The sequence below is a fragment of the Sapajus apella genome, unplaced genomic scaffold (assembly GCF_009761245.1).
Source record: "Sapajus apella isolate SASKATOON/1434 unplaced genomic scaffold, GSC_monkey_1.0 scaffold12, whole genome shotgun sequence".
Lineage (NCBI taxonomy): Eukaryota > Metazoa > Chordata > Mammalia > Primates > Cebidae > Sapajus > Sapajus apella.
In genome coordinates this window covers 19,060,531-19,085,051 of record NW_022436952.1, presented here as the reverse complement: position 1 = coordinate 19,085,051, position 24,521 = coordinate 19,060,531, and the positions used below count along the sequence as shown (strand labels likewise).

The 24,521-nt window shown below is 45.1% G+C and overlaps 1 protein-coding gene across 1 annotated transcript in view; it reads left to right on the top strand.

Moving 5' to 3' along the window:
• The window catches only part of HS3ST3B1 (heparan sulfate-glucosamine 3-sulfotransferase 3B1), a 49,483-nt gene extending 28,400 nt beyond the window's left edge, over positions 1 to 21,083 (top strand). Inside the window, exon 2 of the mRNA XM_032280225.1 lies at positions 17,013 to 21,083. Coding sequence (XP_032136116.1) covers positions 17,013 to 17,631 — 619 coding nt within the window. The 3' untranslated portion in view covers positions 17,632 to 21,083. The remainder of the gene's footprint in view (positions 1 to 17,012) is intronic.
• The last annotated feature ends 3,438 nt before the right edge of the window (positions 21,084 to 24,521 follow it).

Sequence of the window (24,521 nt, the reverse complement as noted above, 5' to 3'; positions counted from 1 at the left end):
AGTTCAAGGGGGAGATGGGCTCACAGTGTGCTGTAATCCACAGGTAAAATAAGCAACTCTGATCTTATCCCATTTATGGTGTGTTTTTGCTTAGCATTTACATTTAAGACCTTTATGGGTATATCCACTTAATGTCATTGCATCACTTAATGTAATGGGTGTGACGATACATGTATGTATCATCGTTGGACATCAGGATACTGTGACCATCACCCTTTTGAAGCCTGGTCCCACCTGTTTATTATTCCAAGTTGCCCTCGATTCACCCCTGAGTCTCCTGACATATTTCCACCATGACTTCTAGTCATCAGTTTTAAGCCTTGCTAGTCCATTCATTTTCTTTCATTCATTTATTTGTTCATTCAACAAATACTTTGAAGTGTTTGCGATGCCTGGTGTTTTGCTGTCTTTTCTTTTTTTTTTAGACAGAGTCTTTAAAACTCATAGTCCAAAGAAATACAAGACAAAACAAGGAAGGCAGTAAGTTTCAATTAAATATTTTGTTCTTAGAAATGGTCATGAGGCTTAAAAATAGTCACAGCGTCAGTTTCTCACTGGGCCAATGCAGGGTAAAAGGCTAATCTCACTTGTAATTCTCAGCAGCTCTCTCACTGACGGTTTAGGCACTTAATCTCCTCGGCGTTTCCAGTGTTGTTCGTTAGGGGTGGAGAATGTGACACGAACGGGAATGCTTTGTCTAAAGCACAGAAGAGTTGCTGAAAATTTTAAGACTCACCAGTCAGGCAACATCATCTACCAAAACATTCCCATAGAAGGTAGCGAATAATCATGGAACCTGCTGAAATAATGCAGAACATTTGTCCCTAGCTTCAGCCTTCAATGCTTTTCTTCTCTCATATCTTTGGATGTGAAATGCACAAGGCAGGTTGGACTCTGTATGCAAATCTGTTGCAAATGTATTGGGCTTTTAGAATAAATGATTGATCATGACAATGAAAAGATGAGAATTTAGGGAGGTTGGGCTTACTATTCTTCTGCTGAAAATTGATCCTGGGTAGCATTTAAATGTCACAAGCTGAGAATTCCAAAGAGGCTGGGGAAGGGGGTGTGGACTTTAATTGATGGGTGTCCAGTGAGAGTTTCCATTGGCATCGCTATGTCTCTTGTTTTCTTGAGACATCTTTTGGTCAACCTCAAGCACATGGACAAGCCAATTTAAGAAGAAATAAGTGCTGATGACAAGAAGGAGTGCGAGATGTGAAACAGCAGCCTCTTCTTTGTCGGTAACATCTCCAAGTTGTACACTCTCTGGGATCTTCTCTCTGGTTAAAAAGCGCTTCTTTTCCACCAGGCAAGGTGGCTCACACCTGTAATCCCAACACTTTAAGAGGCTGTGCCAGGTGGATTGCTTGAATCCAGGAGTTCGAGACCAGCCTGGGAAACATGGCAAAACCCTGTCTCTACAAAATAAAAAAAAAATAATACAAAACAAGAGGCAGAAAGTGCTTCATTTCTTTTCTAATATGTTGTCGAGCTATTTAAAGCCTGTGATAATGGAGGTTTATCAGTACTCGCTTCCCTTCATTTTAGTTGAACTCAAGCTTATATCTTCAGATTTTTATAGATTTAGTGACTTTATGCTGTTTTTAGTGGATAGCCATGAAGTGGGGTTCTGTCGGTTGAGCACAAGGGAAGCAGAAAGCTGGATGGAGCCATTATCCTAGACTTAGGTCAAGCACTGGTTGGAATTTCTCATGTCCCAAACTCCTACTGGTCCTGCGCTCAGGAGGTAGGGAAGGTCACTGATATCAAATCTTCTCCACGGTGGTTGTTTCTTTTTAGTGGCCTCAGATGGACCCCTGCCCCTAAACTGGGGCTGTTTCTCTCCTTCTCAAGCTAATTCTCTGCCATGTTAAAAAAAAAAAAAAAAAAAAGAAAAGAAGAGAAAAGAAAGAAAGGGCCAGGTGCAGTGGCTCATGCCTGTAATCCCAGCACTTTGGGAAGCCAAGGCAGGGCAAGGTCAGGAGTTCGAGACCAGCCTGGCCAATATGGTGAAACCCCATCTCTACTAAAAGTACAAAAAATTAGCTGGGCGTGGTGGCAGGTGCCTTTAATCCCAGCTACTGGGGAGGCTGAGGGAGGAGAATTGCTTGAACCAGGAGGCAGAGGTTGCAGTGAGCTGAGATCGCACCACTGTGCTCTGTCTGGGTGAAAGAAAGAAAAGAGGGAGGGAGGAGGGAGGGGAGGGAGGAAGGAGGGTAGAGAGGAGGAAGGAAGGAAAGAGCGAGGGAGGGAAGAAGGGAAGAAGGAAGGAGGGAGGGAAGGGGGAAGAAGGAAAGAAGGAAAGAGGAAGGAAGGAAGGAGGGAGGGAGGGAGGGAGGCAGGAAAGAAAGAAAGAGAGTGCTTGTATTAAAAATGCCTCATTTCCCAGTCCTCCTTGACTGATCATCCAGTTCATTCAGTGATGTCAACCCCAGAAGGAGATTCAGTTTTCTTTTATCTCCAACATCCAACAGGGGGACTGAGAAGGAGGGTACCAAAAATGGAATCCCTCATAGCACAAGGGAAAAATTATAGGAAATCGAAACTCTTTTAAATATTTGTTGTTACATGAGCCTTTAAATTTAAAAACCAGTTTTATGTCCCTTCTTCCTTAAAAGCATTTCTCTCATCCAGAGCCAAATGCCAGTGGAAACATGAAGAGGGGATGCAAGTGGGATTCATCCCGCCTTACCCTTAGGTAGAATTTTGCTGCTTTCAGAGTGTATTCACCTACAAACTACATTGGATTCTCGGAAGAATTTTTTGTAAAAGCAGCAGGACAAATGTTACCCTTTTACAGATGAGGAAAGACAGCACAGAGATGTTGTGCAATTTGCCCAAGGCCACACAGCCTGACCTTGAACTCCACTTTTCTTTTATTTTCTTTCTTTCTTTTTTTTCTTTTTTTTTTTTTTTTTTTTTTGAGACAGAGTCTCTTTCTGTTGCCCAGGCTGCAGTGCAATGGCATGACCTTGGCTCACTGCAACCTCCACCTCCCGGGCTCAAGTGATTCTCCTGCCTCAGCCTCCCGAGTAGCTGGGATTACAGGTGCTTGCCACCATCCCCAGCTAATTTTTTTAATTTTTACTAGAGACGGGGTTTTACCATGTTGGTCAGGCTGGTCTCAAACTCCTGACCTCATGATCCACCCTCCTCAGCCTCCCAAAGTGCTGGGATTACAGATGTGAGCCACCTCACCGGGCCCTCCACTTTTCTTTTAATTCACCAGGCTGAGTGCCTCATTTTAGGGTACATTTGACCTTGAGGTGTCATCCATCTGAATGACACCTCCTGCCGGTGGTCGGTAGGAATGGCCTTGAGGTGCGTTTTGTACATATTCAAACATCAAATCTTTATAGAAGCTCTACTTAACATATGCCAGCTTGTGTCATCCTCTTGCTGGCTGTAGGAGGAGTGGTATGTGGGGGGCGGTGGGATAATAACTCCCTCCCTCCACTTTAGAGCTGTTTAGAACTTTTGTTTTTGAGATGGAGTCTCACTCTGTGGCCCAGGCTGGAGTGCAGTGGCGGGATCTCTGCTCAGTGCAACCTCCACCTCCCAATTCAAGCGATTCTCCTGCCTCAGTCTCCTGAGTAGCTGGGATTAGAGGCACACGCCACCACCACAGCTGATTTTTGTATTTTTAGTAGAGACAGGGTTTCACTATGTTAGTCAGGCTGGTCTCGAACTCCTGACTCATGATCCACTTGCCTCACCCTCCCAACGTGCTGGGATTACAGGCGTGAGCCACCGCGCCTGGCGCTATTTAGAACTTTTACAACTAAAGCTATTAATAACTTTAGAGCTGAGAAACACCCTTTTAAACCAATCCGTTAGCTTTTATACAGGGAGAACTGAGCTCAAGCTTTGAGTGCCTTGTCCAAATACCTCCTGTCTGTGGCAGGGAAGGAATTGGAACCCAGGCTTTCATATGCCCAGTGCCTACTCTGCTTTCATTCTGAGCGTTGGGCAGCCCCTCCCTTGAGTTGTTTCTCTCCTGGTTTCCGTGTGTGTGTGTGTCTGTGTGTGTGTGTGTGTGTGTTGCTTGGGGACTGGGGTTTAGTGATTCTCATCAACTCCGTGTTGACTGGTGTTTCGGAAGATCCCTGAGTGAAGACCTGTTTACAAACATTTATCCTGTGCTACCAAGGGCACAAGAGAAGGCTGCTTTTCTCAGGAATGAAGCTGGGAGCAGGGAGGGGACCACAGAGGCACGTGAAAAAGAAAAGCGAATTGCAAGCTGCCCACTGGAGGAATGGCCCTTTGTTGCCAGGGAAGTAACCCACATAGGGCCCAGAAAAAAAGAAGAGTGTAGCAGGCAGGGAAGCTAGGACTCATCAGAGACAAAACGTTTGCCCAACGTGTGCAGAGAAGAATCTGTCCAAGCAGGAAAGGGCAGAACCATCTCAACTGCGTTGGATTTTGATGCCCTCCTCCCTTTCTTTCCCAGTACTCAGCTCTGCCCCGCCCCTGGCCATTGGCAGCGCTGATTTTACTTTCTAAAAAGTCTGCTTCCCAGAAAACTCTTGTTCTTTCTTTCTAATGATTTTAAGTTGGATTTTGTTTTGCTTTTCTTATTTCCTCCTGGGAAATAAGACACAGGATCACTGATTTCACATGATTTGTCCCAGCATACAGTGAGGTCCTGTAAACAGAAGCAGTACCCCAGAGAGCTCACCCACAAAAGACTATTAGCTTTTAATTGAAACCCGCCCTCCATCCCCACCCCCAGCCTCTTCCAGGAACAGGAACTTGCGGCCATTGTGAAGCAGGGCCTATAACCAAGGATTCTGCCCCTATGAAAGGGATCTTGAGTTGACCCAGAGAAGCGAGATGCTCTTTTGCGCCCCACCCCCTTATGGTATTCAGGGCCTTTTCATTTTCTGAGCAGTATTGAAATTCCAGGACAATAGAGACCAAATCCTTGCGGTGGGGGCTGGGGGCTGGGCGTGGAGAAAGGAGAGAGGGGCTGGAAGAGGAGGAGGGCTGGAAAGTCTATCCTTTGTTATTTTTCTTCTTTCCTACCCATTACCTTTAAAACATTTAAAAAAGGAAAGAGAAAAGGCCCTAGTAAACTTTTAATGAATAATGACATCACTTCCGGGAGCCCCAGGGATCCTGCTGCGAAATCTGAAATTGATAGCCAGTAACTATTTATAATTTAAGTTCAAATTATTTTAAACCCTCCCAAAGGAGTTCTTTGATATGCAAACATCTCCCCCAAATGGAGATCATTATTTATGGAGATGTGGGCCTTTGAAGGGCACTCTCAGAAAGGGTGGGCTTTGAGGCTTCCCAGGGAAGGAAGAAGGTTCCAGATAAGGAGTGGCGGGGCTGATACACATCTTCCGCCCAGCCGCCTCCTGCCATACCCCACTCCCGGGGATGAAAGCCGCTTTAAAGAAGAAACTTCCCCGAGTTACTACCTGCAGTTCAAATTACAGCTCTCCTCTGTCATTGTCCCCATGACTGTGTTAAGTTTTCTGGGAAAACTTCCTTTTCGCATCCCTGGCTGGGTGTCTTATCTTTCAGTAGAAGAAAGGAGAGAGGAGAGGCTGTAACCTTTGTCTTTTTGACCCCTGAGGTTCCCTGTGATGTGTAGGTTGTGAGGTGGAAGGACCGTAGGGCGTTTTTTGGGGGGTGAATACTAAGGTTAGTACTTTGGCTTTCAGAGAAGACAGTCGCTTAGGCCATGCTGGTTACTACAGAAAATGCTGTGATTAGGATTGTAATGACCCTGCATTCTCCTCTTTCTTTTTTCCTTGGATTTTTATTTTATTTTATTTTGTTTGTTTGTTTTGAGACGGAGTCTCGCTCTGTCGCCCAGGCTGGAGTGCAGTGGTGCGATCTTGGCTCACTGCAATTTCCACTTCCCAGATTCAAGCAATTCTCTGCCTCAGCCTCCCAAGTAGCTGGGATTACAGGCGCGAGCCACGACACCCGGCTAATTTATTTTTGTATTTTTAGTGGAGACGGGGTTTCACCATCTTGGCCAGGCTGGTCTTGAACTCCTGACCTCGTGATCCACGGGCCTTGGCCTCCCAAAGTGCTGGGAATACAGGCGTCAGCCACCGCGCCGGCCTACCTTGGATTTTCTTATGAAAATGCTTTAACGCGTCTGGAGTAGCAGATCCCCTCCCCCCAAAACCTGTCAGCGGCTTCCACCTCTAGGACTTGCCTGAACGCTGGGAAGTTGGCTTCTTGGAAGCGTCCTCTACCCTCCCCCATCCCCAGCTAACCTGTAAATCTGCAACCGCTCCCACCGCCCTTTCAAGCTGGTCTCCTGAGTAGGTGTCCTGATCTCCCTGGGATGGGAAGAAGATTGAGCAACTGGTCCAGGGAATGTGGAGCCTGAGATAAAGCACTCAGCTTCCATCCCACTGGTCCTTGGTCCCCCATTTCCCTTATTATCGCACTTCCCCAGGGAACAGAGCAGGAGCTAAGGCCCCAGCTCCAAGGGACCCAGGCCAAGGAGGGACTTGGGCAGCCTCCATTCAGCACAGTGAGGGTACAGAGCAGAGTCCTTGATAACCAAGGGGGCATCCTTTTGTAAAAGAGGACCTCTTATCGTTTTTTCAAAATGTCCTAGGTGAAGACGTGCTAACTTTGACAAATCTCAGTTTTACTGAGTAGGAGGAAGGGTTTTTCTTTTTCCTGCGGGGTTTCAAGACCAGCAAAGCTGCGCATGCTCCCTGCATCCCAGGAAGAACCCGCAGCTCCAAGAAACCAGGTGATGACAATAATACTGATGATGTTGGCCTTGCTTAAGGGGTGAGACCCTGTTCTTCCCCAGAGGAGAAAAGGATTGTTCTGGTAGGAAAGAAACTAAAGAGAGATAGACTCTGTCAAAGAAAATCATGTAGGCCGGGCGCGGTGGCTCATGCCTGTAATCCCAGCACTTTGGGAGGCCCAGGTGGGCGGATCACAAAGTCAGAGTTCGAGACTAGCCTGGCTAAAATGGTGAAATCCCCTCTCTGCAAAAAAAAAAAAAAAAAAAAAGGAAAAGAAAACAGAGCCAAGATCATGCCACTGCACTCCAGCCTGGGCAATAGGGCAACACTCTCTCTCTCAAAAAAAAAAAAAGTCTAAATCTCTATTGACTGTTTTCTCATTTGAATCAATATTTTTCCCAAAGCAGTGTCAAAACAAGGATTTGGGCAACTTTTGGCCCTCTTGAAGGGGACTTGTAAAATCTTCACTGGAAGAGGCCGCGTAAGGGGATTTGCGGGGATGCTGGAATTGTTCTGTATCTTGATGATAGTGGTAGTTACATATTTCTATGTATTTATCAAAATTATTGGAACCGGACACCAAAAATGAATTTTACTGTAAGTTAAAAAGTAAGTTTTAAAAAAGGAGGAAATGAATCTTTGTTGGAGTTCAGAAAACGTGGAGTGTTTTGCAACTAAACAAGGAAGTCATTCTCCTAACGGAACAGGAGGAGGGGGTGGGCTAAATGTTTCCCTTGCCCTTCTTAGTTTTCCTCAATTGCCTTGGAAGACTGAGCCTCCCCCTAACTCAATGTGGGCTGCAGTTTGTTCTCCTCTCTGAAGCACATTAACTTCCATCATCTGTTTTACATAAATTCCCAGGCATCTGTTTGCCTGTTGTGAGTTAGGTTACACCCATTTCAATAATATTCTTTTTTATTGTTGTGTCATTTACCAGTTCAAACAGTAACTTCAATTGCTGGACTAAAGGAGCAGAGATATCACCCGAGGAAAGGAAGAAGCCGAAGAAGAAATTAGGGCAACATTTGGTACTGGGTAACATCCGAATTACAGGGTTTTTTAGAACGGCTCTGGTTCATTTTAATTTCCTACTCCTTTAGGTTTCAAGGTTGGTTTCTAAGAGTCCAATTCTAGCAGCAGTATTTAAGAACCCTAGCGAGAGTTGGGGTGCTCGGTGGTAAAGTTTCATGTTTCTCCAAAGCCCTGGGACCGCCATTCCCCAGTGGGAAATGACGTGGCAGGAAGTCAGCTCATCTCCTCAGCTGACTTCTCTCTTCTGGAGAGGAAAAGCAAGGGCCAGAGGCTATCTCCGACTGAGGATGGAAATTCTAAATCCTCAGATGTGATTCTGAGCATCCTGCCTCAAGACTGGGAAAAAGGAAAACAGGAACGTATGCGATTAATTCATGTTACTTTCATGGAGTTTTTTTTCTTTGAAAGGAGAATTTCATGTTTTTTTTTTTTTCCTTTTCCTTCTTTCCATCCTTTCTTCCTTTCATTTATAAAGAAAAGAGTTTATTTTTTTTACAGCTCTGGAGGCCGACAAGACCAGACACATTTGCTGGTGGGGACTCTGTTGAGTCCTGAGGCTGCTTAAAACATCCCATGGTGAGGGGCTGAGTGCGCTCACATGACCTAAAAGAGTGCTGAGTTTCGTTTGCAGCCACAGACTCTTATAAAAGCATAAATTAGATAATCTAATACTAGTATCCTTCTTCACATCTCTGTTTTTTTCTGCTTAGGGTAATATTATTTAACTTTTGATGATGAAAGAGTTAGATACCTCTGTTAGCTTTTCTTTATCACACCAGTAGAGGTGGCCTTATCTTTCTTCTAAGGTTTCCTTTCATTTGCTTTGTTTTACGGTAGCTTGACAGTTGGGAAACCGACTGTCAGAGGTGTGTGTGTGTGTGTGTGTGTGTGTGTGTGTGTGTGTGTGTGTGTAGGGGTAACAAGTATCTTAGCCTGCTTGGATTTTTTTTGAGATAATTTTTCTCCGTCATCCAGGTTGCAGTGCAGTGACAAGATCTTGGCTCACTGCAACCTGTCTCCCAGGTTCAACTGATTCTCCTGCCTCAGCCTCCTGAGTAGCTGGGATTACAGGAGCCCACCACCATGCCTGGCTAATTTTTTTTTTTTTTGTATTTTTAGTAAAGATGGGGTTTTGTTATATTGTCCAGGCTGGTCTTGAACTCCTGGCTTCAGGTGATCTGCCCACTTCAGTCTCCCAAAGTGTTGGGATTACAGGCGTGAGCCATCACACCCAGCCTGCCCGATTGGAATGGATTTGTTCTTTTCTCTGCAGTATGTAGACCGTCAGGACACAAGCCCTCCCTGCCTCTGGGAGGTGGTCTACAGGCAGCTGAGTGTGTGATCCTCACTCCTCTAGCCTTGACTCAGATAGCTTGGATTAGATGAATAACTTTCAGTTCTGCTGACAGTGTTGTTTTCTCATTCTCCCCCCACGATGGTGGATCTCCATACCCACATAGTGTCTCCACTTAGGTGCACGCAAATATCAGAGGAATAAATGACTACAAATCATGACAAGTTCCAGGCCCACAGACACCACAGAATAATGGTTTCCAATCCTGGTTGCGCATTAGAGTCATCTAAAAGAATCCCGTGTTGAAGCCCCACCCATCCAGGGCCTGATTCAGTGGGTGTGGGGAGGAGCCAGGCATTTAACACCTGTTAAAAGCACCCTGCATGATTTAAAATGCAACCAGGATGGAACTGACTGCCACAGAGGTGGCATATACCTTTCTTTGTTGTTATTTTATTATTATTTTTTTTTGAGATGCGGTTTCTTTCTTGTTGCCCAGGCTGGAGGAGTGCGGTGGTGCATTCTCGGCTCACTGCAACCTCTACCTCCTAGGTTCAAGTGATTCTCCTACCTCAGCCTCCCAAGTAGCTGGGATTACAGGCATGTGCCACCACGCCTGGCTAGTTTTTGTATTTTTAGTAGAGATGAGGTTTCACCATCTTGGCCAGGCTGGTGTCGAACTCCTGACCTCAGGTGATCCGGCTGCCTCAGCCTCCCATAGTGCTGTGATTACAGGCGTGAGACACCACCCGGCCTGGCATATACCTTTCTTGAAATATCCTTAAACAAGTTAAAGCCCTGAAATACTCACTCCAAATCCTCCTGGTTCTCAGAATCATGCTCTATGGGCCAGTTTTTTGAGGCCCCTAGTGTTCCTGGAAGTTCATTGCGTTTGTCATTCCCAAACCTTAATAAGGTGACCAGTCTGCTTTACCCTTAGGTTTAACTGAAGAAATAGGATATTTCCAGAGTTCTGTCACCCTGTGTTCATGTGGAACTGGCTAGTATCTCCTAGGCTTGTCCCAAGGAATCCTCTTATGAGCATTCTGTCTTCCTTAGCTTTGGACTGGAGATGCTGTCTAGTCTACCCCCATCAGCCTCACAAACATCTCTTAATGATATGTGCCAGGTTTATGTGCTTTTCAAAGAGATAGCCCTTCCTGCCCACGCGTTAAAGAGGGCAAGAAGCGGTGGGGCCGGGGTTGCTGGAGAGGAGGTGCTGTTGCAATGACTGGTAATTGTCCAGGTCCCATAAAGGCAGTTAACAATGGGAATATGCAAACCAAAGAACCTTATTGTTTCGAAATGGGACGCTTATTTGAACAATTATGATCCGCAGTGATCTGATTAGCACTGAAATACCTACTATTAGGATACTTATCTCTGAATGAAAGAAAAAAATACAGGTATCTATTTAAAGAGAGGACAGGTGTGGAGCTCTGCATGTTCTAAATCATTTTAAGAAGAAGCAAAGGAGGGTTAAGAGAGGATCCTCATGAATGGAAGGAAGCGCATCAGGAGACCTGACTACAAGTCCCAACTCTCTGACCTGCAGCTGGTGACCCAGCTCCAAGCAAGTCACCCTATCTCCTTTAGATTCAGTGTCTTCATTTGACTTGGAGATTACAGTAACTACTACAAAGGCGTTTTTCGAGGGATCAAATCAGATGATGTAGGTGAAAGTTCGAAAGCTCCAGGGCGCTATATAATTATGAGCTCTGACTATCCCTTTGAGAAACTGGCTTTCATAATGAGCGGCTCAATTAACCTGCATCATGTGCTCACTCTGGAGGCCAGCCTGGGGCTGGATAGGCGGCTGGGCTTGCTGGGATTGCTGGGATGGGCACACAGATTCCACGTGAGAGGGTCTCACCCTCAGCCACATCCTCATCCTTTTTCCTCTGTCCCACTGTTGAGATCAGAGAGGTTTCTGAGAGTGAGGGCAAGAAAGTGTGACCAGAGGAGGGGCAGAGGAGGGGAAGGTGTGCCCAGTTAGTGAATGGAAAGGACTTGAATCCAGGACTGGGCGGCAGTGGGGTGAGGCTGGCAGAAGAAGAGCAGCCAAAGGGGCATAGAGGGACCTGCCTGGATGGTTCTGTGCCAGGAGCTGTTCGCCCACCTCTCAGGCTGTGCCTTGCTTCTCACTTGGTATGACAAAGGCTCTTTACTTGACCATACTTGAGTCTGCCTCCTGAACCTCCTCCGAGGGCCACCCATTCACGTCCTTGTAAAACCCAGTCTGAGCAAAGGCTCCTTGGAGTTTTTAGCAGAAACTCCTCACTCCTGACAGCTGATCAGGCTCCTCAGCCTCCACCATCCCCCAGGTGATGTCTGGTCACCTTGGCCTGTCTTCAGGGAGAGTCCTATTAGATCGATTCAGCCAGAACTCCCCTTACCCAGCATGGCTCCTCAGGGTAATTTTCCACCCACTGATCCCCACCCTGCTCCTTGGAAATAAACCTCACTTGCCCATGCTGTATTTGGAGTTGATGCCAATCTCTCTCCCCTTCACTGCAAGACTCTGTTGCAGTGGATCTCTATACCTATCACAATGGTCCTGAATAAAGTCTTCACTACTGTGATTTAACCATCATTAAGCTAGGCGCTGTGGCTCACACCTGTAATCCTAGCACTTTGGGAGGCCATTGTCGGATCACTTGAGATCGGGAGTTTGAGACCAGCCTGACCAATATGGTTAAAACCCATCTCTACTAAAAAAATGCAAAATTAGCCAGGCATGGTGGCGCATGTCTGTAATCCCAGCTACTCAGGAGGCTGAGGCAGGAGAATCACTTGAACCTGGGTGATGGAGGTTGTGATGAGCCAAGATCGTGCCATTGCACTCCAGCCTGGGCAACAAGAGTGAAACTCTGTCTAAAACAAAAATAAGCGTCATTGAGTAATTATTTTCGGCTCACTGCAACCTCCACCTCCCAGGTTCAAGCAATTCTCCTGCCTCATCGTCCCAAGTAGCTGGGATTACAGGTGTGTGCCACCACGCTCAGCTAATTTTTGTATTTTTAGTAGAGACAGGATTTCACCATGTTGGCCAGGCTAGTCTCGAACTCCCGACCTCAAGTGATCCACCCACCTTGGCCTTTCAAAGTGCTGGGATTACAGGCATGAGCCACCAAGCCTGGCCAAGTAATTTTTTCTTTAACAGATGGATCTACAGGGGCATACTGGGGAGATGCCAGGGTCTGAGCCCAGTGCCCGCTACCGATGTGCCCCTGGAAGCCTTTGGAGAGGGTGCAGGAGGCATTTGCCAAAATGATAAATTCTGTCGTGCATCTCACTTCTCAGCCAAGCATGCCGAGGACAGAGTGGCTCCAGAGCCTCCGCTGGACAAGGGCTTAGAAGTCTCTCTCTCTCTCTTTTTTTTTTTTTTTTGAGATGGAGATTTGCTCTGTTGCCCAGGCTGGAATGCAGTGGCATGATCTCAGCTCACTGCAATCTCCATTTCCCAGGTTCAGGCAATTCTTCTGCCTCAGCCTCCCAAGTAGCTGGGATTACAGGTGCCACCATGCCCAGCTAATTTTTGTATTTTTAGTAGAGACAGGGTTTCACCATGTTGGCCAGGCTGGTCTTGATCTCGTGATCCACCCGCCTCGGCCTCCTGACGTGCTGCTATTACAGGCGTGAGCCACCGCGCCTGGCCCCAGAAAGAAGTCTCTTCCCCTGCCTCCATTATTTTGACTATAATCCAAATAAATTCTGAGGCTCCTTGCATGCTTTCTGACACATGTAGACAAACACCAGACTGTCCTGGGGAGAGGGGCCCTTACATGGGTTGGGGGACCAGCAGGCAGTCAAGCACAGTAAATCTGTCCTTGGCTCAGGGAATCTTATGATTGATCTCCCATTTCCTTTTTACTAGCTCTATTATGTGGTTTCTTCTCCGCAATTGCCAATTTAGCATTCTGTGCAGCTACTGACAAGCCCTTCTTTAGGGCCAGTGAGGAAATGCAGGCTGCAGAGTTCAGGGAGGGTAGTGGACCCCAGGAAGGCTGAGAGAGGAATCCAGCATTCCTGCACTTAGCCCCTTCCAGGAGCCAAATCTCCCTCATTGCCCCACTGTGGGGTAGAACTGAATGAGTGACAAGTCCCCTACATGCAAACCTTGCTTCCTTACATCCTTGCCAAGATCCTGTCAACAGAAGATAATTGATAACATTTTCCTAACAGCCTACTAGGTACGAGGCTGGGTACCAAAGTTAGCTTTGCAGTTCCTTCAAAAGCCCTAAGAGGCAGACATCATCTGTTGTTTTTTTTTTTTTTTTTTTTTCATTATTTGTTGAGAAAACTCCCCGGATCATACACCTTAGTAAATGGAGGTGCTGAGAGTCAAACTTGGTGGCCTGACTTCCAAGCCATGTTAGGTCAGACTGACACCGAGTAGGACCCTAAACTGCCTTCTCTGCAATGGCACTGAGGAACGCTGGGGTTTGGTATACCTTCAATCGTGGTGATAACGCTTTGCTTCTGAATAGTAACCTCTTGTAAACTGTCTAGTTGCAGATGGTTTAACGCAGGGAAAAAAGGACTTGGGCTTTATCTGAATTGACCTCCTTTTCAGTAAAATGCAAAATAAGTTGCGAGCTGGGACTTCCTTTAATCCTCAATCACATTAGCCTGATGACACTGCTACATTAATGTAAGTGGTTAATGGACAAAGTGGGTCAATCCAGCTTTAAACCAGGGCTGACTCCAGTGCTGCTGAGGCAGTCTTCCTTAAGGGAAAAGCACTCTTCTAACCCCCTGTTGGCAGTCAGGAAGAAGTGCCCTCTCTCCAGGGAATTGCCTTTTCTGGCTCCCGTGATAAAGTTTCTATCATTTCTGTATCCGTACTAGGTAGGGGAATTGTGGTCTGAAGGGATTAAGATGCCTTGAAGCTTAGAATGCCTTACTGAGAGGTAAATATTTGGTCAAAAATAATGTGGAAGTTCTCTCTTTTTTTTTTTTTTTTTTTTACTTTTAATTCCTGTGGCTAGGCAGGAATCAATCAGAAATCTCTATTCCACAGCAGATAGCTAATAGATGATGTAGCCCCTAACGTGGTGTCTAGAATAATTTAGCAGGCACCCAATAAATTATCTGACTTGTAAATAATAAGTTGTCTGACTGTAGATCTGTGACCAAAACTTGGTATCCATTTAGTTAATACCTCCTTTTGATGTATACACACTAGCGCTTATACACATATGCTGAACTCTGGTCTCATCATATGTCATAAACTGTCTACTGAGCAACTTAATGATGATAATAGTAACAGTAGTAGTGGCTGATATTTGTCAAGTATATTCCATATGTCAGGCATGTTCTAAGCCTATTATAATTATTAATTGTTTAATCCTCATTAAACTTCCGTGAATAGGTATTGGTAGCTACATTTTTGTAGATGAGCAAAAGAAGCCCAGAAAAGTTAAATAAATCATTCAAAGTGGCGTAGCTTATAAGTGGTAGAGACAGAATTTAAATCCAGGCAGTCTGACTTTAGAGCCCAAATTCCTTAACTAATTTAAGGAGATAATTTAAGCTAAACTGACTCAGCTTTATGGACATCATTTATTTTTTTCCTTCTTTTTTTTGAGACAGGGTCTTGTTTTGTCGCCAGGCATCAGGCTAGAGTGCAGTAGCGTGATCTCCGCTCACTGCAACCTCCGCCTCCTGGGTTCAAGCCATTCTCCTGCCTCAACCTCCCGCGTAGCTGGGATTACAGGCATGTGCCACCATGCCCAGCTAATTTTGTATTTTTGGTAGAGACAGGGTTTCACCATGTTCAGGCTGGTCTCAAACTCCTGACCTCAGGTGATCCACCTGCCTTGGCCTCCCAAAGTGTTGGGATTATAGGCATTAGCCACTGCTCCCAGCCTTATTTTTAATAGCAACTATATGAGGTAGGTGGGATTATTTGCACTTCACATATTATGATCCTGGGGTTCAGAGAGGTTAAGTAACTTGCCTCATACACAGTGAGGGATTCAACCCTAGGCCCATTTACACCAAAGCCCATACCCTTAACTCTTAATATTTTCATTCAGGACTTACCGATCAGCCAGACCACGTATCCATTCATATAGTTATTGGATGCTTGCTATCGTTCCAGACACCATGTTAGGTGCTAGCCATTTAACAGAGGATGAGACCACTGCAGTCCCTGCCTTCATCTGGAAGTCTCTTGTTCCAGGAGACATCTCACTCAGCACTCTTTCTTTCCTTCCTTCCGTTTCCCATCTCCTGAGGTGTAGCAGAATGCAAAATCTCCAGGCATTTTCTTTTGCATGGGCACCAATTTTTATGTCCTGCTTCTTCCCAACGTGGGTCATCCTCCTTATCCAAAGTTGCCTTATTCCTTGTCTCCAGTCCTTCCCCCTCACCCCTGCTTGCCTTGGTTGGTGCTGTTTCTACTTCCTAGAGTACTTTTCTATGGATTCACTTGAAAACATTGTATGGAGTGGAGTTACAGGATCAACAGACCCCTCACATCTAGGTTCTGGACTCTCTGCCAAATGTTTTACAGCAACAATGACATAGTCATATGGTAGAATCTATGTAATAATACATTTTGCAACCTGTTTCATAATATCAGCTGGATTCACGTGCCTTTTGACTTCATTTCTTGTATCCAAGGTCTTACATCATGGATTTGTATAGTTAATGTGGTTGTGATTTATCCCCATAAAACTGCATTTTGGTCCAAATACCATGAACTGTATGTACTGTAGGTTGTAACAGTGTTGTCTACATGATTTTGTTGAAATTAATGCCACAACAGCTAACTTACAAGTTGTTTTTCCTAATGGAATCCATTAGAAAATTCCATTTCCTAGTGGAAATGGAATTTGTTTTTTTTTTTTCTGTTGTTTTTTGTTTTGAGATGGAGTTTCACTCTTGTTGGAGGCTGGGGTGTAATGGCGTGATCTCGGCTCACCGCAACCTCCGCCTCCCAGGTTCAAGCAATTCTCCTGCCTCAGCCTCCTGAGTATCTGGAATTACAGGCATGCACCACCACACCCAGCTAATTTTGTATTTTTTAAAGTAGAGATGGGTTTTCTCCATGTTGATCAGGCTGGTCTCGACCTCCTGACCTCAGGTGATCTGCCCTCTTTGGCCTCCCAAAGTGCTGGGATTACAGGCGTGAGCCACCGTGGCCAGCCTGTTTGTTATTGTTGTTGTTTTATAATTTCAACTTTAATTAAGATTCGGGAATGCATGTGCACATTTGTTACATGGGTATATTGCATGAGGCTGATGTTTGGGGTACGATTGATCCCATCACCCAGGTAGTGAGCATTATTTTTGGAGGTTTCTAGAGCTGTGTCTTGGGAATTTCCTCACGGCGCGTTTGTATTAGTTTACTTACCTGTTTCACTGGAGTTTTTTGCTGCCGTGTGCGTTGTTGCTTTGTGGAGTAAGGGCTTTGTCAGCAGTCACTGTGATAAAGCTGGAAGGGCTGGGCTGGGCCCGAGGGATGTTTTCCTTCCAGTGCCCACAGTACATGTGCCCAGGCTTGGTAAGTGTGGAAAGGCAAAATAGTGCCAGGACTCATGGACAGTGAAATCTCTGGCAGTCCTGGGTGCTATATTTTTTAGAAAAGGCACTTATCAGAGGCCAAAAGTTTTTGTATTTTGGCATCAGATGCTTGGGGCAATCGCAAAGCTGAAAAAATAAGGGAAAAGTGATTCCCACAAGAACATCTTAGAGAAACATGTCGCTTGCTCTTTCTACCTTGCATGAAGGTGCCTTCATGTTTCCAGTAGATGGTACCTGCCCTCCAATCCAAATGTGATGCTAATGTACCTTTCAGCTCTAAAGTTCTGCTTGCATTCTTACATGTTTCTACCACTGCTTCCAGAAATAAGAGGGAGCTGGGATTCGAAGTGGTGACCTTGAGACGTGTAGCCAGAGAGGCCTCACCTTCTGACCCCAGTTTGTTTGCTTGCTTTTCTCAGGGACCTGATGCCCAGAACCCTGGAGGGGCAGATCACCATGGAGAAGACGCCCAGCTACTTCGTCACGCGGGAGGCACCCGCGCGCATCTCGGCCATGTCCAAGCACACCAAGCTCATCGTGGTGGTGCGGGACCCGGTGACCAGGGCCATCTCGGACTACACGCAGACGCTGTCCAAGCGGCCCGACATCCCCACCTTCGAGAGCTTGACGTTCAAAAACAGGACCACGGGCCTCATCGACACGTCGTGGAGCGCCATCCAGATCGGCATCTACGCCAAGCACCTGGAGCACTGGCTGCGCCACTTCCCCATCCGCCAGATGCTCTTCGTGAGCGGCGAGCGGCTCATCAGCGACCCGGCCGGCGAGCTGGGCCGCGTGCAGGACTTCCTGGGCCTCAAGAGGATCATCACGGACAAGCACTTCTACTTCAACAAGACCAAGGGCTTCCCCTGCCTGAAGAAGGCGGAGGGCAGCAGCCGGCCCCACTGCCTGGGCAAGACCAAGGGCAGGACCCACCCCGAGATCGACCGCGAGGTGGTGCGCAGGCTGCGCGAGTTCTACCGGCCTTTCAACCTCAAGTTCTACCAGATGACCGGGCATGACTTCGGCTGGGATTGAACAGACCCAGGCCGTGTACCTTACCCACGTGGCTTATATATTGACAGAGATTATATGTATGTAAAATGTACAGAAATCTATTTTATAATAATTTATTTTTAATTCATAAGCAATTAATTCACTAAGCTGCCTAGCCACACTCTTTAGAGAGTTAGCTTCATAATCTGTTAACATTCCAAAGTGTTTAACTCTAATATTTTGTTCTACGCTTCACAATTGATGGTGCTTCCATTTTTTTTTCTTCTCCTCTACCTATTATATTTAAAACGAAGAAAAGCACAACTTGAGATTTTTGTTGTTACGGGTATTCAGCCTTCAGTTGCTGTTTGAGTTCTCCGGTCGCTGCCTCCATGTCCTGCCTTGGGCCTCCCGTTCTGGCTTCCCTGTCCCTTCCTGCCTGTGTACCTAGTAGGAACGCTGAGCTGCCTCACCAGGGCTGTAGGGCAGACCTCATGTAGCAGCCTCCTTCCAGACGTGGTGTCAGGTCCGGTGATGTCGCCTGAAAGCCACAGCACTAGGGTTCTGTCCCCACCTCCACTCAGCACATGGGGAAATCCCTCACTACCTTTACAGGGACATCCACATCCTTTTGGAGTCAGAATACTAGGGTCCATTGACTTCAGCTTTTAATTTTGAAGGATGGCCCTGTATCCTCCTCTGCCCCATGCCCTGGTTCATGAATCGGTTTGAAATGTATGCAGATTGTTGCCCCCTCTTTCCCAGGTCACGTGTGTGAGATGCTTGGGTGCTGCCTTAGAAATGAAGACGATCTCCTTTAATTTGCATGGCACGGCACCATGCTGTGTTCTCCGGGCAGACGGTCCTGCTTCGACACACCAAAGAATCCCATAGGCTAGCAGAGCCGCTGGCACAAACCAAGGGCACTGGGTGTCGAGACTCAGAGGGGTCAGCTGTGTCCCTCGGCATCAGTGCTTACCAAGGTGTTGCTAGGTACAGAGCCAGCCAGTGTTGGGCGATAGGCTCACAGCCTATAATGGGGAGAAAAGACAAAGGCCCCCAAATGACAGGCAGCCTGGCAGAGGAAGGGAGTCTCACACCTCAGCTTAATGCGTCTTTGGAATTCCTAGCTCATGTCAGAATGACATCTCTGAGTGATAATATGGTCGGTAGCCAGTGGCCAAACAGCAAGAACGAAGAGTGGCCCTTGTAAATACAGGTTGAAAAAGCTGGCCCCATGTTGCCTGTAAATGCTTGAGCCTGATGCTTGTACAGCTGTCCCTTGTTTTAGCCAGGTCTTACAGAAGGGTTACCAGCACTGTCACTGCTGTGCAGAATGCTCTCCCCATGCCTCTCTGTTGATTTATAACAGTTGGGTTACCATATAGCAATATAGTGGCAATTGAGTAGCCATATAGTAATATAGAGTCAGTTGGTTAAACATATAGCAATATCACATAATGACAAGTCTAATTCAACCTCAGTTTTTTAAACCAGAATGCTTCTACTAGCATCAAATAATTGTGATTTCAGTTATACTTCCATCACGGCATATATGGGAAGATATACATGTTGTCAAAACGGTTGGGATGGGTTAGTTACAAAGGACACTTTTGTATGTTGTATGGGATCACCTGCCTGATAGTGTAAGAAACGCATGAAAAGAGGAAAAGATCATTCATTTTTAGAAACTAATCAGATATGTCATTGGTCTTTAAGTGATATCTTGATAATCTGGCTTGTATTTGCCCAAAAGTTTTAGCCTAAATCTAGCTAGCTTACAGTTAGCATCCAAACCATCTTGCTCAGGTTCTGTTTTGGAGGAAGCTCATCGGGGGATCTGTGGATTTCTTAGGTTCTCCCTGTTCTCCGATGTTATAACCATTTCACAGCTCCAGAAAGTAGTGTGGGACCTGCCCGTAGAAGAACACCATAATCATAGCATGGCTCTGCCTTGTTGATGAGTGGGTGTGAAAAACACCCGCATAAGGGTGTTAATTGGTTGTGTATTTTTTTTCATTTATTTGAAATCAAACTGAGAACACCTCTTTTCAGTTATAGCAAAACATGGCTTGAAGTTAAAGGCAATATCCAAGTGCTTCACCTGGTCTTGCCCTGTCCACTTTCTGGCCACTCTGATGGTCTGATGTGGTCCTTGATGCGGAACTGCGGAATTATTCAGAGGATGGTATACAACAAAGCCATAGGAAAACATGCAGGAGCTTTCCCCGCTTCCGGTCCCCGCCCTCTTTCCAAGCTGGACAATGTTTGATTAAGCTGTTTATTCCCTGCCTTAAAATAAAACTGAAACAGGAAATTTTCTGGTAGAAGGAGGGTCATTTAGTCATGAACGCTAAAGTGGGTCAAAATTCTATTCTGGGTCAAATCCTTGAATTCAAACAGATGTCCGTAATTAGTACCGATGGAAGAGTGCAAGTTTTTCTATGAAAGACAAATAAATCAATGTGCATCTCTTCATAAGGGTCTGATGGCTTAGAGTTCCTGACAGATCTGGATGCAGCGGTTTCTGCCAGAACTTGAACCGCATCATGTGATGGTTATCACAAAATCCGCATGTCTTCCCCCTGCAGAAGTTAGGCAACATGGGAATGTAAGCCTTAGATTTCTTCCTGTTCTAGCAATCTGCAAAACCACCAAACTTAACTTTTTAGCTGCCAGAAGACAAACGCCCTTTTCTGTTTTGGCATTTTTGTCCTGGGACATGTTTTGGACTTCCTCCAATTTACAGGAAAAGCTCTGATATTCATTCATTGGAGTACTTTTTTTTTTTCCCCTCAGTTTTTGCTTTCTTTTCTCATTTAAAAACAAACAAAAAGGTCAACAAAAAAAACTGGGAGGCTTTTATTGTTTCTATCTATTTCATGCTTTCTTTGCAGTGTTTGAACATTAGTCTGTTAACTTAGTAGGTGGTACCTGGAAAAGTGTTTTAAGTACAGTGACTGTTTAACAAATGCTTCATTGGATGATGGAGGAGGAGAAATTGTTTTCTTCCCAGGATTCTCTTTGGAGGTCATTTTAAGTGACAGATACATTTTAGACATTCAGAGAAACAGTTTCAGATCCTGCCAGGATATTTTTGTAAAAAAGGAAAATGGAAGATTCCAGTAAACTAGAAACGGTACATATCTAAGATGCTGACACAGAAGCTAATGTGATTTTTCTTTTCGGCTTATCAAGAGGATGGCCAATCAAACTTAAAGGTGTGGTTAGATGTTTTTTTCACTTTTGTGACATTAATTTATGACTGAGTTTCATTCAACCCAGTAATCTAAAATACTGTGCAAATTCTAGCAGTATGTCTTCTATAACTTGGATGTTAGAATAGCCAATATGTACAAAAAATTAAATCAAGTATTTTGTCCTATGTATAACACAAATTAATTTTACACAGAGAAAGATGTTTCTAGGAAAATGAAATTCTGGTAATTCATACTATTTCTTTGTATGAACAAATAAAATATATTTTGCCAACATGTGGGTACCTTTATGTCTTCTTAAGTATTACAGAAAGACAAGGTAGCAATATTTTATTCAGTAATCCCCCATGTGTGCGTGCACATGTACACACACACACACACACACACACACACACACAGAGTCATTCTGAGGCCATGCTGATCTTTCAGATTTTATTTATTTATTTATTTTATTTTTTTAAGATGGATTTTTGCTCGTTGTCCAGCCTAGAATGCAATGGTATGATCTCGGCTCACCACAACCTCCACCTCCCAGGTTCAAGCGATTCTCCTGCCTCAGCCTTCCTAGTAGGTGGGATTACAGGCATGCGCCACCACACCCGGCTAATTTTGTATTTTTCGAAGAGACAGGATTTCACCATGTTGGTCAGGTTGGTCTCGAACTCCTGACCTCGGGTGACCCGCCCGCCTCAGCTTCCCAAAATGCTAGGATTACAGATGTGAGCCACCATGCCTGGTGATCTTTCAGATTTTAGAGTCCAATCCAATAACCAACTAACCCACAAACATTTAAGGTGGTGTATATATATATATATATGTGTGTGTGTGAGTGTGTGTGTGTGTGTGTGTGTGTGTGTGTGTGTGACTCTGAAGACAAGATCGCTGAGAGGGGCTGGTGTGCCCTGGTGGAGCTTCCCTGCAGCCCCCAGGAATCGCTGTCCATTAAACAGGATTCCAAGAATACTGAAGCCACTGCCTGCCCCAGCCTTTCAGTGCCACAGGCTCATGACAGGCTGAGTGTGCATGGGCAGTCACATGTCACACAGCAGGTGCAATGTGAGCATGGCATCTATGGCTGGGTAGGTTTTGATAATAGATGCCTTCCCTTCTCACTTTTGCAGTGTTCTCCTGTTAGGTGGAGATCCTTTTCTGCAAGACAGAAGCAGAAAGTACTCAGACGAGGCAGCATTTCTTGTGCCTTTAATCCATCTCAAACTACCTTCTGCTTACTTTTGACCTGGCATACCATCTGTGCAATTAGTATCTGCTACTGTAACCATTTGATTCACTCCCTGATTTTACTTAACTTTAAAAGGAAACATATTTGAAGTGAAAAGCCATGAGTCTTGGCATCAAGAGGAGATCATCATTTTAAAAAGGCACAATGAAAGCAAAGTAATGCTGTTCACTTCTAGCCAGATAGTATCGCTAAAGACGCACTGGCTTTACCTTAGGCTCACTCACTGCTCCTGGCAAAGATTCTGCTGTTCAAGACAGGCACGTAAGCGAGACTGCATCTTGCCATGAAGAATAAATGGGACTTGGTGAAGGAATGACCTACTCAATGTTATTTATTGTTAAGTCTGTGTATGCCTAAAATATGGGTGCCCACCCCTCCACCCCCAAATCATCTCTGGTAGTTCTCTTGGTTTTCTGCCATTTTGGGAAATAACTGTGGCTCACACTAAGAAAATGCCTTGGAGAGTCATGGAGTTGAAAATCAGTGGCCGGGCACAGTAGCTCATGTCCGTAATCCCAGCACTTTGGGTGGCCAAAGCAGGTAGATCACGAGGTCAGGAGTTCAAGACCACCTTGGCCAAGATGGTGAAACCCCATCTCTACTAAAAATACAAAAAATTAGCTGGGCGCGGGGGCATGTACCAAAATCCCAGCTACTTGGGAGGCTGAGGCAGAGAATTGCTTAAACCCAGGAGGCAGAGGTTACAGTGAGCTGAGATCGCACCATTGCACTCCAGCCTGGGCGACAGAGTGAGACTCTGTCTCAAAAAAGAGAAAGAAAAAAAAAATTAGTCTAGCATTTTGGGAAAGCAGTGGAAAGAAAACCCTGACTTAACTAGAACAGGGTGTAAGTTCATCAGTCAGGAAACAAGCCTTACTTAGGATTTGGTTTTCAAAAGCTAGCATTCTATGGAAACCAGTTTCTTCAAAGCTAGAAATTTGCCACCCAGTGAAATAGGGTGTGAAATAAAAGTTTTGACTTGACTTTGCACCCCATCTCATCAATTTTATGCTTGTTCTACAGAAAGATAATAAAATGGACCTAAAATCTACTAATTAACCTGATGTCACAGTTTAGAGCAGTGATCATCAAACTTGGGCAAATATTCAAATGACCTGAAGAAACCTCAAGAGATTCCAAAGCCTGGTTGGGCATGGTGGCACATGCAAGTAATACCACTATTTTGGGAGGCCAAGGTGTGTGCATGGCCTGAGCCCAGGAGTTCCAGACCAGCCTGGGCAACATGGCAAAACCTCATCTCTACAAAAAATACAAAAACCAGCCCTGTGTGGTGGCACACCTGTGGTCCCAGCTATCTAAGAGGCTGAGGCACCCACTCGAGTCCTGGAAGTCAAGGTTGCAGTGAGCCGTGATCTCACCACTGAACTCCAGCCTGGGTGATAGAGGGAGACCCTGTCTCAAAAAAGGCAAAAAAAATAAAATCTGAAGCCTGAACACAGTTCGGATCAATTACATTTAGAATCCCTAGGGGCTGAGGTCCTAACATGGGTGTATTTAAAAAGCTCTCAAGAGATGCTAATGTGTATGCAAGGTTAAAAGCCATTAGTCTGGAGTGATTTTCCAAGTGTGGTCCCTGAACCACAAAGCATCAGATAGAAACTTGGTAGACATGCAGATTCCTAGTCCCTCCTCAGACTTACTGAATAAGAAACAGATGGTTTTAACAAACACTCTAGGTAATTCTGACTTATACCCAGTTTGAGAACCACCCGGCAAGAACATAGACTTCCTATCTTTTTAAAATTAGAGAGCTTGAACTCTTGATGAGCACTGTTTTCCTCTGTATTAAGCTTCCACCAGTAAGGTCAGTTATGGAGCTACCTCTCCCTATAACTCTAGACACCATTTAACAAAACTCCTACATAGTTGCTGTTGCAGGGTTTCAAATAGTTCCAAGGCTGCTGGGCCCTTTTTTATCAGTCAGCCCCCAACTGTCATCTATAATATGTTTCTGGAACTGCCTTAACGTAGAATGATAGACTTGTATATCATAAGGCATTTCTTTTAAGAGAGCTAAAAATCTTTTAAATCCCTAATTTCACCTCACCTAGATTCAACCTCCAACAATGTATTCCCAGTGTTTTGTACATGATTAACCATTATTTCTTCTTATCCTTCACAACTGAACACACAGTTGGCTACCGAAAGCACACTGACTGGCCATCCAAGGCCAGAGATGTAGCCTGGCCATCTGGCCATCTTGTTCTCAATTATAACAGGCTCACATAAACCTACAGTTGCTATCATTAGCATCTAGGTTCGTTTTTCCATTCACTTACTATTATGTGCAAAAGATGATTAAATAATCATCTTATTGCACAAAGGCAGCTATAATTACACATCTGTGGCCTCACAGACAGCCTTCCCCATTTGAGAGTTTGGGAAGTTTTGCTTCTATCCAACAGGCTTTGTTTTTTTTTTTTTTTTTTTTTTTTTTTTTTTTTTTTTTTTTT